Source organism: Anopheles maculipalpis, chromosome 2RL (assembly GCF_943734695.1).
Source record: "Anopheles maculipalpis chromosome 2RL, idAnoMacuDA_375_x, whole genome shotgun sequence".
In the NCBI taxonomy this organism is placed as follows: Eukaryota; Metazoa; Arthropoda; class Insecta; order Diptera; family Culicidae; genus Anopheles; species Anopheles maculipalpis.
The window spans coordinates 83,785,826-83,802,886 of record NC_064871.1 but is presented as its reverse complement, the minus strand read 5'-3'; the positions used below and the strand labels follow the sequence as shown (position 1 = coordinate 83,802,886).

Here is a 17,061-nt window from a genome sequence, read left to right as displayed (position 1 = left end):
CTCCGCGAGGTGTTTGTTTTTCTTCTTCAATATATATTTTGTTTGCCTGTTTTTTTTTGTTGTTGTAATTTGTCAATCAACATACACCGATTAAATGGATGTAGACAAATGGATTCACTTTACTTTGATTGTGTCACAATATGATTTGTGTGTGTGTGTGTAGGTCGTGTATGGATGTGTGGGCATAAGTCTTCCTATTTCAATGGGAGTTGCTTTATTTAATGGTGCTGTTTGAGTTCATGAAGAATTCCCATCTACGTCGTCTTATAGGCGTAGTTTAAGGAACTGCAGAATATGAATACGTTTTCGTTCGGTAAAAGGATAATTTTGATGTTTGAAAAATCGGGTCTCTTGTAATAGTTGGCACACAAAATGATGGCATAAGAATGCAAATGCGGTTACAAAATGCGGTTTTGTGCGGAACGCATAATATTGGGGGAAGTAAGGATTATGTTTCCCTGTCAATCATTCGATTTGCATCGAATATCCAGCTCTCGGTGTATAAGCCGACATCTCTAGCGCAGGTGACGCCTGCAGGTATACAATGTAATGCATTTCAGGCTCCCTTTATCGCTCGTATTAGTAATGCGTCTCCTAGCGAACCTTAGTAACATATGATTTTAAATGCTACATTGCATACCTGCAGGCGTTTCACCACTTAGCGATGAGCTATCGAGATGTACAGTACTCTGGACGAGGATCGGGTTTCACGTTGCATACGTTATAGACGACCGACATTCAAGAACGCACACGCACACAAAAATACACCTATAAACATTACAGAACCCTTGCAGGGGTTGGGGTCTCAATTCAGTAAACTTTGTGCGTATCGATTTCGATAGCACCAGCCTGCAATATCAGTTTGGAGTAGTTACACCTAACATAGCCAGGATGGGACGTTATTTAGGATGCGCGGGAGAGGAAAGAGATAGCGTTGCAGCGCTTTAAGAATGGAAACATAAGGCTTACACACAGTAAGACGGCCCTCCAGAGAGTCTCTGCTGTTCTTTTTGTTGTTGTTGTGGGATTTGGCTGTGTTTTGATACGTGGTTAGTCATTCCTCCACATGACATAGCTGCTTCATGGCTTGTTCGTAAAGATCGTACCAGATCGTCTGGGTTTCTGTCCCCAAAATCATGTTAAAAATTATGGGTTCTGTTTTTTTGTTGTTTAGTATTGCGTCGTTCAATGGATAGTGATCCTTCAGTACTTCTATCCTAATCCTGCATTAGCTACTAGAAACCAGCAGTGAGCTCTTTGTCCGTTTTCTACTAGTAAGAGGTGAGTTGTATGTATTTGTATGTATAAGAAGACTTTTTGATCCCGAAAAGTTTTTCTAGTTTCTTCTTTTAGCTAGTTCCCTTGGAACACGTTCGAGTAGATCTGCCTAGTAACGTTCGTGTCTGGAGCATTAAAAAGTAAACTTTGTGTTGCAAAATAAGTGTCATCAGTCGGTTTTCACTTTTTTCCTTCATTTGCTGCCCTGTTCATTTGCTGAATGTTGCATCTACACGTGTGACTTTTTTTGTAGTTCGGTTTAAATAACGTTTTAATCGTCGCCATTTTGCGACCTTGGGTAACATTTGATAAATTTAAGAATGAGTGAAAAATGTAACATTTCTACTACTGTTCATATACATATCTGCGCCATTTAGCGATTCTATATCGAATGTTTGATATTTTGGTAGCTCAACATCGTATATTGAGTAAGGGGAGCAAAATGGGACAAAAGGCACGGACGGGAAACACAAACTCCTGTGCCAGTGCCGGAAACAGGAATGGATTCTCCCACAGTTAGCTGCAATCCATTCGGAGCAAGGAACGAGAGTTAAGGGATTTGTGTTACATTTCTGGGTTTCATTTTAACAATTGAGACAGCTGCTCATGTCCTACACGATTATCAATTACACCTGAGGAGGAACGGTAACGGTACAGCTTTATAGTGCTCTTCTTACACAATTCGTTTCACGTCAGTATGTTTCAGCTTTGTTTGTTAATATTACTTGAACACGTTTCGTTTGGTTAGGAGTTTCGTGTGCATGGTACGACACACCAGATGGAGGAGATGTTAAAAAACGTTCTTATTAATCCTGGAACTGTTTCTTGAACTCTGCATTATTACAGACGAGGATTGTGTTACACCGGAATTTCAATTGTATTATTCAAATATGCAAACGGGAATCGATCGATTATTATTGATATGATTGAGTTGAGATGACTGTTCAGACATGCAAAAAACGACGGCTAGAGTGTTTATTTAAATGTTTGCAAAATGTAATTTTTTATCCTTTTTCCCTTCTTCTTGTGAGTAGTCTTTAATGAAGTGCTTATATCTCCCGATGATTCGTACTTGAAAAACGGTAAATGCATTAGTAATACTTAAATTGCCTGTAAACTAAAGTTGTAATAAGCACTAAAAACGAATTCGAGCAGTTTTTGCACGAAAAATGTATGTTACCAACGCACCTTCGAAACAAAACGAAACAGCAAACGAAATGAAGCATTTAACGCAAACCAGAAACGCAATTCCTTCGTTGAGTTGAGATCCAACCCGCTGGTTCTGATGATCTCATTCGTGAAGTGCCGCTCATTAGAAACTTTTCCCTATTTCGAGCAACTTCTTCCGGCGGCTGTCGCGCCGTTTGTGGCGACTTTCGGCCTTTTCGCGCAGCTGGCGCCGTTCGGCCGACGGGCAGATGGCGTCCGGCGAGCTGTCCACCTTCTTCAGCACTATCCGGAAGGTGAAGGTGTGCTTGGGTGAGGCACTGGCGGCACGGCGCGGTGACGGAGGTTCAAACTCACTGCCGCTCGAGGTGTCTAGGTAGCAGGAGGAAAGGCGTCCGGTAGCCGTCCCTGCCACACCCGACCCGACCTGCCCGATCGAACCGACCGATGGTCGCGGTTCGAAGATGGCGGCACAGCGCTTATCGGTGCAGAGAAAGCGAGGTGACTCGTTGGACGACTTGCGGGGTGGTAGGGGGAAGTGTTGCTTCGGGTCGGACGACGAGTAGGGGCTCTTCTGCTGCGAGTGGTAGTGAGGTGGTGGGGTGGACTCGAAGATGGAGTCGTAGCTGTCGCGAGAGCTAAAGTTCGACGAGGTCTGGTTGGAGAGTGGTGACTTGGCACGGTGTGGAGCTGAATAGTGAGTTTTCATACCGGTGGCAGTGGATGGTCCACCGGATCTTGGAAGAGAGTCCCGGCAGCGACCCGGTTCGGAGATCTGCTTGCGTGTCGGAGCTCGCGAGCTGGAGATGACGGAGAATGCCGACCGAGGACTTGCGGAACGTTGTTGGTGATGCTGTTGATAGCTGTCCGCCAGATCAAAGTGTGTTTCGAGGGAGGATTTGCGACCTTCGGGGTATCCGGAACGTTGGAAAGTTTCTGCATCGACCAGCTCTATAGAAGACTTGCGAATGTCGAACGGGGAAAGTGTTTTATCACCTCGCTGGGAGTTGTCTAGTTCCACCAGCTCGAAGCTTGAGTTTTGATCCTCGTAAGAAGTAGATTGATATCGCGAGATGTCAAAACTGGTGTCCATGGACGAGTGGCGATCACCTGAAACACTCGAGCCCGGCATCCTATCAGTGGTGTCGATCATCTCGAAGCTATCCCCACCCGAGTCGAGCCGGCTGTGATGAGTTCCTTCGTGATCCGTATCACTCAGACTTCGAAGATTCTCCAGGAACGGTGATCGGGGAGGATCAAACGAGGCTCGTCTCGATGGTGGTTCAATTTCAAACGTCGGACACTGGATAGCGTCCGGCTCCCGAGCTGTTCCTGTCTCGCCTGCCTCATCAATCGGTTCCTGGCGCGTAAAAAGAGCCTCCAAGGATTTTTTGATTTCACTGACAGCTGTCACTCTTAAACGGCCACCGCCGTCGGCACCATTGCGATCTTCCTCATCACTACCAGCTGCACTATCCTGCGATCCTCGTGGGCTTTCCTCTTCCCGTATCTGATCGTGCTTGATGTACGCTTCACCGACCTTCTCAAAATGGACACTTTCGAGCACCTCAAATACACCCTCCGACGTACCCGGAATGCCAGCAACTGAGGCAGCCGCCGTACCATCGCTACTCTCGACATCACTCACCTCATCGCCACTGGAACGCTTGTCGCGCGATCGGCCATCCGACGAAACGCTCATACCCTGGGATAGCTTCTTGAGTGATTTTAGCGACATCTTGGAGCCCACATTCTTCCACTTGAGCGACGACATGATCGGTTCGAAAGCTATCTCCGACATCTGCTTCGTGATGGCATTCCGTCCAGCGCAGCTGGATGAGTTCTGAATGCTGGAGAATGTGCTCTGGCGCAAAAGTGGTGCTCCCGTGGTAGATTCGGTACGTGTGAAAGCTGCCGCAAACTTACTCGTGCGAGTGGTCACCTTCTTAGATGGTTTGCGCACGAACGCTAGTATCTCCTTCATGACGCTCGTTTTCTCCTTCTTCTCTGGTGCTGATCCACCCGCTCCGGGTTCAGGTTTCATAGGGCTTTTTGGACTCTTAGGGCTCTTGGGGCTACGTTGCTGTTGATTCGTTTCGATGGACTTCTGTACGATCTCGTACGTTTCCGAAGGGTTAGAGATGGTAATCGGCGGAATGGTACCTAGAGTGGTGGGGCTGGTGCGGGCCGAGCGACTTTCCGAACCGACGGGCCCGTACAGGCTGCCTCCGAGTCGGGACCCGAACCCGACCGGACTGCGACTACGCTCTGGAGGTAGATGGATGGTTGGGCTTGTGCGTCGATCCGGCCCACTCGTCGACTGGTGGCTACTGAGCGAGTTGGGACTGAATCGGTCCTGCTGGCTTTGTAGCAAGTCCGAGTACTCCGACTGTAAATTGAAGCCGAGTGGGCTACGACGTCCAGAAGGTGATCGTAAACCTCCTGAGGGTGATCGCAGCCCGGACGGACTACGGCGCCCCGAGAAGGACATAGCCGTCGGTGATCGTCTATCGAAGCTGGACGCATACGCTTGATCGGTGATGAGTAGGTTCGGACTTTTTGGACGTCCCGATGGGCTTCGATCGTTCAGCATGCTGTTCGGACTGCGACGACCTTGGCTCAGATTGAGCGAAGCCCCGAGACTGCTCTTACGTCGATGAGACGAACGCAGCGTACCTTGCCGCGACAGACACGGACTCTTGGCCGAACCGATCGAGCTGCGGTGTTGTTCCAGGTGGGTCGTACTACCCACTGGAGACTTTGCCGGCTGCGACGCCTGCGACTGCTGCTGCTGTGTGCTGGTGCTAGTGCTAAAATTCCACGGCGATATGTGTCCACCCTTGGAGCTTCGCTCGGACGGGCTGCGGCGTGTCCGGAAGCTTTGCGACTTGGCCTTCCGTATCTTGGGCAGCGAGCGAGAACTGCTCGAACCACTGCCACCGGTTGGCTGGTGAAGATGCTGGCTGTGGTGATGGTGCTGGCTGTGGTGGCCATGATGGTGATGGTGCTGGCCTTGGTGATGGGAGGACGATAACGATCTGCCATGGTGGGAGGACGACTCTGGAGTTGGAGAGGAGGGGCCGTTGAGCCTTTGTTAGTTGCTGTGAGGTGGTCCACTAGCTGGATCACTGCTGCCACTGGAGCTAAGCGTCGTGTTGGAGCCGTACGGATCAAGCGAGCTCTGCACGGACATCGAGCGCCCGTGCGACTGTCTCGCCCGCCTTACTCGGCTGGAGTTGGGGGAGAGCTTTCCGGGGTCCACACTTGCTGGGTCTGCCTGAAAGGTACGGAAGTTAGCACGGGTGCAGAGGGGATAGGGTGCGAGGTAAATCGCCTCTGGCTCACCTGGTAAGCAAGCGCGTTCATGATGATCGAGTACGGCACCAGCCCGAGCGGATGCACCTCACGCATCAGCACATTTGCCGGTATTTTGTGAAACTGGATGTACTCGAGAAAGTTCCCAATCACCTCCTTCAGTGGAGTGTTCTGGTTGGAGTCGCAGTACTTCTTACTCCACATCAATGCCGCCTGGAACTTGGTGAACTCGTCCGCTCGCAGCTCTTCCCGGGCCAGTATCAGTCGTACGACGTGTTGGGGCAGCAGTGTAAAGCTCCCCAAGTTCAGCACCTCGTTTCCATGCTCGTCAACAAACTCGAGCACCTTCTGGACCAAGCTCTTGGTACACTTGTACTGGATGTAACGTTCTGCCGAAGCTAGCAGTGCGCACACGGTGTCCACATTAATGCAACATTGCACAAACCCACCGCACGCACGTCGAAGCTCCTCGAGCCCGTAATAGTCGGCCGCGTTCATCACACCGAGCAGTGTGCGTGGCTGCAGCGTCACACAGCCGGTGTGGATGTACTCGATCAGCTGCCGGAATACGTCCGGTTCAAACTCCTCGATAATGAGCGTTTGATGCTGCTGACCCGCAGGCTAATAGTAGTTGTTTGGCGCATGAAGGGACGAGAAAGAGATAGAGAAAGAGAAGAGAGGTACAGAAGAAGTAGTGTTTAGTGCATAAGAATACAGCGATAGGAACACGGAAGTACGGAAAAAGAGTTGGTTCAGCTAGTGAAAACGTTCAGAGAAGGGACAAAACACCGAAACGCGAGTGTACAAACTGTTTGTGCAGTGTTTTGAGTGTCAGAATTGGTGCCAATGGTGAGTGAGCGCAAGAATGAACAAACGGGGGAGCGAATCGTGTGTGTGTGTGACTAGAGTGCCACAGATTCTACAGCTTGTGTGTGTTTTTAGTATTAATATTTGCAAGCAGTCGGTGTGCTGTGGGGATGATCAGCTGTAAAAAGATCACAGTTTTTCATGAGTTGGTCTTATTTTAGATAGAGTACTAAACCACCAAGGTGTACATGTAAGGAAATAGTAGAGCATACGATCACTTGCAAACATAATTAATGCTTAACAGGTTTAGTAGATAGATTGCTAGTGCATTGTCTAGTCGCATCTAGTGTTGTGGAAAAATCATGAAACAAGTATGAATTTTATTCCCTTTTGGGTAAAAAACTCGAGAAGGCACTACTAATTGTATGCAAAGCGCATCACATGACGGCAAAGATGTACAGTGCAATTTCAGTGTGGTAAAAAATTGTCTTGGATTCATTCAAAGAAAATATAGGTAGAATTTGAATTGGAACCTCCTCTCTCGCCCTCACAAGCACTCGTATTAATTACTGAACGTTACTAGTTATTCCTAGTACTCCGTCGGATGAGTAACGTTATTAGTAACGATCATCGGTACCTTTGAGAAAAAAAAGGCCAACATTTGGGAAGGCAAATCACTAATTCAAATCCTTTTTTAACTCACTTTTCATGCTATATTCGATGTCTAGGAACCTTGTTAAACAAGAAGATTGCCTCGATCAAACTCAGTCTTCTTTTGATCATGATTTTTGGCCAATAAAAGGAGATAATCGTTTGATATTTTCCTCATTCTTCATATCAGAGTGTTCGTCAAATTTAACTGTTTTTTGATAATCAATCTATGCAGTTAGGTACGGCTTTTTATCAAGCAAATTTTTTCTCTAATGTGATAACGATTGTTACCTTTAGCACAATTTAAAAACGATTTAACTTAATTATTCCCATTGCATTTTTGCTATTCTGCTTGTTTTGATCTACATTCTGACATTCTGCATTTTTGCTATTCTGCTTGTTTTGATCTACATTCTGAACTGCTCGGTTCTGTCAAAATTTAATGGAAGATCACTCAGTAGAATTTTTATCAAATGATTAGTGAATTAGTTGTGAGCAAGTGAGCAAGTTGTAAATCCCATCCAATAATTTGTTTTCATCAGCACGCACGTATTATTGACATTTGAACGCAAAAATTAGTTGAAAAAGTAGAATCATAGCTTCTTTTAACCAGCGCTCATTGCAAAATTCCACAGCCACCAAATTTACACGTGTTGTAAATTTTCCTTTAATGATTGTAAAATTCCACAACGGGCTTGCAATATTCCACTATCCATTTGAACTTTACCTCTAACAGATTCTACAATTCCATTTTGTGGATCGAAACCCTGTTTTCTGTGCATATGTATTAGTATGAAGAAGAGCCTTGGGCCCACCTGTAGTCTTTTTATTTCTCCATGGTATTTATTGTACGATTTTTATCGACACCGAAAATAAGCTGTGTAAGAAAATTGACATGTGCTGCGCACAAAATATTCTAGGGGTAGCCTTCTCAAGTCTTTTATCCGTTTAGTATTTATGAAAAATATCCTCCCTATACAAAGATCGTGCAATATTTTGCTTCGAAGGTGTGAAATACTTTCCTTAGAGGGAGGACCTTATAACTTTCGCTAAAACAACTATGATATTTTGTGAATTGTGTGTCTAGCACCTGAAAGTATGCAATGTATTTGTTTGTATTTTTTTTTGAGCGAAAATTGAAAGCAATGTTTTTTTGAATGAGAAATAGTACATAGTTAGGTCTATCGTGCATTCGTTTCTCCTAAACCAAGTGCAAAATAAGTGCACAAACTTTTTACCGTGATAAAAGTGATCGAAAAAGCAGTGTGTTTCTTTGTGATCATGTTTGAGGAATAATTTAGTGCATTAGTGGATCGCTCAATGGAGGAAATGGTTATTTTTGTACTTTCGGTGAAAGAAAGCGCTAGCGTTAAGAGCATGCAGCATTACAGTGTCGGTGAACAATTTTGTTGGTGGTGTGTACAGCAAAAAAAATGCAAACGAGCGACAGAAACACTAGAAGCACAGGCAGAGGAAAAAGTTCGGTGAGCGATAGAAAGCGATAGAAGCTAGAAAAAGAATCACTAGTTTTATTTTGAGGCTCAAGATTCGGTTATCCCGAGTCTTGGTTTTTTTTTTTTTTTGCTGTTGTTTGGTTGCTATTTGTTTTGCCACTAATGTATTTTACCTCCGCAATAGGCGCTAGTTGCTGATTGAAGCCGCTTCTCTATGGGTGTATTTTTTTGTTTTTGTGGTAAAGGATGATGGCGGTCGATTATCGGGAGGGATAGCAGGAGGATGAAGGAATTTCCGGTGGATTTTTTTTTAGGATGGAACGGAAATTGAAGGCATGTAGGTGGGCGCAAAAGCGTTTTGTTTGTTTGATTTTCAACTCAAGCGGGAGCAGTTGTACGAATGCGACGGCACACAGACGGTTAACAGTGTGAATGTTATATTAAGTACGATTTTTTTGGTTTTTGGTTTAATTGAATGGCACACGCATGTGGAACGATGGCGGGAGAGACAAAATAGACAAACGGAATATGGTTTATTTGTTGATCATTTGTTGATTGTTGAAAATACAAAGTAGAACAATATATTTACAAGTACAAAATTATATTAGACAAAACATGGGAGAAGGTAATAAAAGCGTTTGAGAATTATAAACGAAATTAAAACATAAATAATCATTTTCGCCTTATGTACAAAAGCATACAAAAAAAGTTATGACACTTGTCCAACTGAAAGAGACACAACAAAACAAATCAAACTCTCCCATCCCAAAACTCAAACACAAGCTCTAGTTATACTGTTCCCCATGATGGGTGATAAATAACAACCAGCACTACACAATCAACTAACCCTAGAAGCACTCACCTGTTGCGCCGCGTTCTGTAGATTTAGCAGCGGTTCCGAGGAACGCTTCAGGAAGAGGCGCAATTTGTTTTCGCGCGGTGGCGGTTCCTTTTTGCGCTGCGGTGACGGTGCCTGGTAGAGCATCTTCTGGAAGACGCGTGACCGGGCGGCCAGCACTGCCTTGACCGCGCACACCGGTTCGCGCGTTTCGCCGACCAGAAAGGTCACGTCGCACAGTTCCGGCATCGAGGCGAGAAACTTCATGTCCTCCGCCAGGCCGGACTTGTTCTCGAACGTTGAGAGGTCCGGCTCGGCGTCAGCCATGCCAGAAAGTGGTAACACTTCAGGCATAGCTGTAATTTCTATTGCTGTATTGAAGTGCCGAAAGAAGAAAAAAATGTATGAATGTAAGATGCGTTAAAAGCAATACGGCCAGGCCGTCCATCATGAAAAACAAGCTGTTTTATACTTATTGAAGACTAGTTTTGAAAAAGAAAATGACAGTGAAAGCGATTTATTATAATTTGTATTGTAAATAGTTCATTATTCATCAGTAATTTGACAAAGGCTGGTGGTACTATTCCCTAATTAACGATACAAGTTTAAACAGTATTCTTTTAACACTTCTAACCTACTTAAAAGACGTTCAAAGTGTATTCATTGCATACTTTAAGGCGTAGTGGCGCAAGGGAAGCACAAAATTAGACGCATGGGAGTATTTTGTAAATTTAGCTCCAAAAAGGCTGCGGTGTAGTGAATTCTACTTTGCTAAATATGATTGAAATTTACGCATAAAATTATATAAAGTTATCTTCAATTTAGTAAAATAATCGTTCTCTGATTCTGGTTCCAATTTTCTTTTCAAAACTATTCAATGGTAACTTTAAAGCGCAGTGTACTTAACAATTATTCGTTGAAGAGTAAAAGTGTTTCATAAAATGAAAAGTTCGTTAGTTTGTATAACTTGGAAGTACTAACATTACACCTTAAAACATTTTACGCCTAAAAGTATGTGAAACATTTCTCTTTAAAATTCAACACATTTTTAAAACATCAAGCTAATGGCAATAACGTGTCCGCTCGCATTTCCTTTCCACCTGTTGCATTAGCCATTTGGCTAGAACAACATACTTCGATGAACAACAGCACCATTTACCCTCGGTGGAGCATATAAAAAACCGCTCCGTTAGTTGGTTCGGCGTAGCTTCCCCGTGGGGAAGTTGTGCAATCGGGTTCAATCAATCAATGTGCTCCAACATCGTCATCGCTGTCGTTCAGCAATCAATCATGCCTGCTAATCAATCGAGCGCGTCGTAACACGAACGTTACGGCGAACCTCCCGCAATTTCATCCGTTAATTGCGTCTGGGCCCACATCCTCTTTCCCTGGGTGGATCGTTTTCTCACTCACGCGGGTCATCTAATCGCTTTCGCAATTTGTGCACAACAACTAACCCAGCCCTCGGCAAGCACACGTCCACATTCATGGAGCGTAATGGAAATATAACGTCCGTCGTTGCCCGGAAGGCAAGCGAAATTTAAGGATACACAAGAAGCAAGTTTGCGAAATGTGCCCAGTTGTTGAGCAATATTTTCCGCATTAGCTTCAAAGGTGTGTGTACATGGGCGCAGGAAGGAAAAAGGTGAATGGTGTAGACAGAGAGTAAAAGGATAGAAAAAATTGGGACACGCTTGAGCGGAAGTGTCCCCAATCACTTCCAGTGATAGAAATACGTTGGGCTGGACTAAGTGGGCAAAAATAAAACGCTATAGAGTGACGCACGACGCATTAGAAAAAAAATATATTTAAAGGCAATACTTTTCCTAGAAAGTTGATAGATTTTTCGCAAAAAAATTATTTTACTTGCATGGTTTGCATAAATTCAAGTGAATAAGTTATGGATTATTTACTTAACCGAGGTAAAAAGTAAAACGCCTAAAGCTATGCTAAACGCAAATCATTTTGCCCCATTTTCCCTTAAAGTGGTATCCAAGCGCTTCCGTCTGGATGGTAAGCTACCACCACTACTATGTCTATGTATCAACATAAAAAAAAACACTCAACACACAGACAGATACACACAGAGAGAAAGGCAGACCCAGAAGCATACGAACCTGTTGCAATCTTTGCAAGCTTTTACTCAACCGATCCAACAGGAAAAATGGTGGTGGTGGTGGTGGTGGTAGTGTGGGAGATTAAGTTGGTTCTACTTGGTGTGTGCAGCAACGAGCAAAAGAAAAACAGGATAATTCAAGAGAAAGAGAGAAAGAGAGAATGGAAACGGTAAGAGAGAACGATGTGTGTATGAATGAAGTACAAGTACAAGGGAAAGCGCACGTGGTATATTCGAGCAGTATGAAGGATGCCAAACAATCGAGGAAGGCAAAAGGGGTGGAGTACGGGGGGTGGTATGATGGCGGCAATCAATTAGCTTGTATGTGTATGTGTGTGTTGTGTTATCAATTAGCCTGGTATTAGTGGTAGTGTGTGAGCTTGCTTTCTATGTTGGATGTGATGCAATGAAGGTCTAGGAATCTGAAGCTATTCGTCTTCCTGTTTTCACTGCAAGGAAGAATCGTCCGTTTGCTTGGAAATGAGCATGCAGCGGCTGCCGTGTTGGAGCTTTTCAGGATTCGTTGGAAAAATGGGTAATTCCCGATATCTGAAGGTTAACACGCACGCACAGACACACAGTGCACGAAACACACACAAACACGCACACACGAGACGAAAGTCTTTCTGTGGATGCTTTTGGACTACTCTTGTAAGGTTGGTTGGTGTCACAGCCACTAACACATACACACACACGTAGCACCAGTGAAGAGCAAAGGCGAACACTGGAAGAAAACTAGGAGCTGTTGCTCCTTATTGCCTTGTCCTAGATGGCCCTGACGTTTCGGGTGTCCTTCTGGGGGAGTGACTATTTCTCTATGGCGACGGTATTGTGCTGGCTAGATGATTAATTCATTCACAAATTGATATCCTGTGCCGAGTATACTGATTTAATAGCTCGCGATGAAGCGAGATAGATAAAGAGAAAATGGAAAAGCAAAGCCAACAGCTGCTAGGGATTTTATTTGCTGCTTAGTTTTTCCTGGTAAGCTTTCAAGATAAAAAAGCTGTATTTCGCTTCTTCCTCTCTGTTCGGGAACTTTCTACTTTTCTACTAAGGGATAGCTTCGTTGTGTGCTTTTTTTCTGCTTGTTGTAGAACTCTAGTATTAGCACCTGTTCACCACATACACATACACACGCGCGCTCACACACCATCCCCATTAAACTTATAATGTTGCAACCAACAGTAATACACCATTTTCTGTAGCTACCTTTTTGGCAAGAGCACTAGCAAAACCAACTAAAAACCGACTAACTAAAATTGTACGCGTTCACACAAGAATTTCCTCCCTCTTTGCGAGGGTGCGAAGCTACTGTGAGCCACACACTCACACGCACACACAGTACGGATGCTGCCAAGTGATGGGTGCAGTGCTGGCCAGCTCTAAAGCTTTCCCATCCGACCCGATTGACAGTTACCACCAGAATGACGCCACCAGGCCAGCCAGTTGAATGAATCCGAGGAGCAGCAACGCCAACAGGCAGAAGCTTTCCTTCTCATTTTCCCCCACGCATGCGCATTTCCGGGTCATTTTCCTGTACTGTGCAGATGACAGTTAAAAGCTGTACGTTTGTGTGCGTTGTATGGGAGGACGCCTTTTTTTATGTGGTAAACATTGGGCAGATTTTTCGAGCAGTGTTTTGAATTCTGCTCGAATGAGGTTTGAAAACAGTTTATTGTAGTTTAGGTGAAAAAAAAAATTAAGAGGAGTTTAGAATAGAAAATTAAGTGTAAAATTGAAAGTTAATGGAATTTTACGCCTAAAAACATGTTATGGGCATTCATAGCTGCAGTCCTTAGTATTCAGCAGGCTTCTACTAGTGATCGATGATTTTTTTTTGGTAAATAGCATACCTTTAGGTACAAAAATTAGGATCTGTTTTAAAATTTTCTCATGGGAATTAAATTACAATTAAATCAGGCATATTTTTTTCCAAATAAGTTTTGTTTATTACTTTATTGTTACAGTTCTCTTCTTCTCATTATCTCTGCCTGCGATTTGTGCCGTTCTATGTTTTCCTTTTTTTAGTTTTTGTTTACACTTCCATTTGGCTTTCCAATAATTTTCTTGCTTTTCCCTTACTGTGTGTGTTTTTTCTTTTGTTTTTCGATGTTTCTCTTTTCTTTTAATTCACAACAACAAAAAAATCTCCTTACATGCTGTTGCACACGCTTACACTTTCACATATAACTACACCATTGATTAGAGTGAAAGCGATAGGATCAGTAGCGCAGCATCGCGCACAATGAGCACACAAACGTTGTTGTGAGGTGTGATGTATGTGTGTTTTGCTTTTCCTTTCCACTACAAAAACGTAAAAAAATCCTGTTTTGATTAATAGATATCGATGTTTTACGGTTTTATGCACACATTTTCCGTTTTAGTAGCTTTGTTTGTGTACTCCATTCGCTTCTTCGTTTATATTTTATGCGCGTGTTTTTGTTTGTTTTTTCTTCATAAAGGATATGTGTATGTTTTTTATACGTTACCGATAGATTTTTTTTTATCTCGTTTCTTTTAATATTTTTCATTCCTCTTCTTCCGTTCGATTATTATTCTTCTCTATTTACACATTTTTTCTTCCCGATCGAAGATTATTTTTCCAACGGCAAACTTCTGCAGGTGTTTTGTCTGTCTTCCGCCTAATTTTTCTCTCTTTATCTATCTTTTTTTCTCAGTTCCTATTAAAGTACAATTGCCTCGATGATACGATGATAAAACGATGACGAAACTATTTCGTTCTCTGTGTGTTGTATAAGATCAAACTAAAAATAGTTTCATTATATATCTATATGAGCTAATCCGGTTGCTGTACGTGTGTGTGTGTGTGTTGTTGTTTCTGCTTCATACACCCAATCACATCCACGCACACACACATTTTTATCATGGAAGTCTATAAGGAGAAGGATTATTATACTTCTTTGCCGCTCATCAACTAGTTGGAAACCTTTTCATCTGCTCGTCTTGGTAATTTCTTTTCCGCACGGGAAATGAATCTTTCCACTATGTATTGCGAAAACCTTTCCTGATTCTAATCGTCCATTTACCATGCTCCTGCCTAGTGTCTGCTCCTGGCGAGTGCCCTAATGTAGGTTGCGTAATGCATGAATTTTAAAAGGCACATTAAGAGAAATTCTATCATTCCTCCATTGTTTTTGTTTTCTTTGTTTCGCTAAATATCGTTTGCTATGGGATGTTTTTATGTTTTTGCTTTACCAACACAGAAAACGGCACTCTTTCTACCAAATTGAACTATTTTTTGCTATGAAATGGAGATGAAAATAAAGCAAATCCAAACAATTTGGATACAATCTATCGCAGCCTTAAAAGAAACGCTCATAAAATTAATTAATTAATTGATTGGATTGGGTTGCGAATTGAAAAATAAAATAAAATATAAAATTTTCTCTATTTTTGATATGCTTTGCTGGAAGAATATGTTTCGATTTTATAGCGCTGTTGAAGAGGAGTGTAATAAGTACTAAATTATACATTTTAAACAGCAAACAAACAATCTCGATATGTTAATACATTGGAAGAAGAGAAGAACGTTTCGTTCGTGAGGATAGTAATTGTTTGTTTTACTGTTGTTGTTTTTTTTTTTGTTTGCTTCTTCCCCTCTGTAATTAGTCGATATGTGTGTCCCCTACTATTAGAGGCTTGAAAAGTCTATTTTCTACTCTAACAAAAAATTGTCCTCGTATCGTGTGTTTTCCAACATTATCGTCTTGGTAGGGGAAAAAATGGAATGTTTCCTTATGTACCTTATTTCGTTTCATCGATTGGTAAAAGGATAATAGCTTGTTTCTTCTTTGATATGTGTTGTCTGACGTTAAATGAATCGCTTTCGTTTTACTTTTAATTTTTTTCTTGATTTTAAAACATATTTTCATGTTCATTTTCTTTTTCTCGCTTTCAATAATCTGTCTTTCACAGGTGGCTCCCGATCTTCAACAAACAAGTGAAGGTGTAATACCTCTTGGAAGAAGTAGAACACATGGTGAGTTTTTTTGTGTGTGTGTTTTGTTACATTTGAGCAAATTTCAACCAAATGCCCATCATAGTGGCAGTATGACAAACATTAATATTTAACTCATAAATTGCTATTAGTGGTTAAGTCCTCTCACCCGTCTAGCAAGATAACTATTCGGTTGTTAAAAATCTGTTTTATGTATTCCGTTTAAAGATTGTCTCGATCTCGGTTCTTAGTTTGCTGTTGTCCTGTTTGCAGTTTTAAGTTCCAGTTGTTCGTTGAATTGGTGCTTTGTTTCTTTTCGCAGCTTCGACGTTTGGTAGGAGAGTTTTGAAATCTTCTGTAGCAAAAGTTGTTTACGCGAGTGATATTCGCTTTCCCTTTTCTGTTTGTATCTTCATCGCTCCATCCTCTTCCTCTTGGTTTAACATTTCCGCTTCTAGTAATTGTTGCTTAGCTATCATTACTCGTCTACATTTCGTGCATTTTCTTCCTCACATATCGATTGCACGCATGACGTTTCCCCTATTGCTAGCAAGAAGCTTGCTTCTTGCACAGTTTTTTCTTGTCTTTCGTTATATGGCAGTCACATAATTATTTAAATATAATATTTAATTTTGTAGTCACATTTCACTTGCACGGTTCCGCTAACTAATAAACAAAACAAACACAGGAAAAAGAGCAAACAGTTAATCTTCTTTAAATAAAAACAAATCAGGCGCATTTGCTTCTGTGATTTGCTGTAAACACATTAAAGCAGCAATACGCAAACTAGCAAACTCATCAATACGAAACGTATTAAGTATAACTACACAAAACAAAAAAGGAGATAAAGATAACTAACTGCTCTCAGTTTGGAATTTAAAAAAAGTCTCTGTCAACCGATAATCGGCTCGCATTTGCATCGCTTTGCTACTTAAATATATACAAAAGAGGAAAAAAATCATTCACTTCCGCCTGTTCGTGGTGGCCCTCTTACAGCGTTTTCTGCAAAATAGTCTACTCTCCTGGCGGAGATCAGAAGTGCTGGCAAGTTGAGCATAGGCAACGGCCATTTCTTGTTTCTCGGGGGGCGGGGGGAAAAAAAGACAGGAACAACTGATCTGCGCCTTGATTTTTTGTTGTTGCCTAACACTTATAAAACATCACATTAATTTAAAAATCAATTCTATGTTCTCTCTTTCTCGTCTATCTTTCTCTCTCTTGTACGCTGTACTTGGGATTGTAAATCTTGGTTGGAATCGATTGGAAGGAAGCATACAGTGGGGGGAATGCGCTTTTGTTTGTAGTGGATAGTTTATGGTCCACTTGTTGTGAAAGAGTCCTTGCGAGACTCTTGGTGCCAATCCTGAGATTAGCTCCTGAGATGCCTTCAAGATAGTACACTTAATGGTTGTTTTTCTTTTCTGGGAAACGGAAGGTCTCTAGTTTTAGTACTCTGGTGGTTTAATCCTCAGCC

The 17,061-nt window shown here is 42.7% G+C and overlaps 2 protein-coding genes across 4 annotated transcripts in view; one reads left to right on the top strand and one right to left on the bottom strand.

The window, feature by feature from the left end:
* The window catches only part of LOC126567965 (protein kinase C, brain isozyme), a 247,902-nt gene that overhangs the window by 82,248 nt on the left and 148,593 nt on the right, over nt 1–17,061 (top strand). The window lies entirely within an intron of this gene.
* Nucleotides 564–11,696, bottom strand: LOC126568285 (serine-enriched protein). Of its 3 annotated transcripts, XM_050224737.1 has the most exons (6): nt 11,628–11,696; nt 9,535–9,881; nt 5,791–6,381; nt 5,672–5,722; nt 2,463–5,422; nt 564–573 (listed from the first exon to the last, which is right to left on the bottom strand). In XM_050224737.1, the coding sequence occupies exons 2-5, from the start codon at nt 9,862–9,864 to the stop codon at nt 2,591–2,593; spliced, it is 3,804 nt and encodes a 1,267-aa protein (XP_050080694.1). In that variant the 5' UTR covers nt 9,865–9,881; nt 11,628–11,696; the 3' UTR covers nt 564–573; nt 2,463–2,590. The 3 variants fall into 3 exon arrangements, with proteins under 3 accessions (XP_050080694.1, XP_050080691.1, XP_050080693.1); XM_050224734.1 differs by lacking the exon at nt 564–573 and adding an exon at nt 8,846–8,884 and having other exon boundaries at nt 5,399–5,722; XM_050224736.1 differs by lacking the exon at nt 564–573 and having other exon boundaries at nt 5,399–5,718.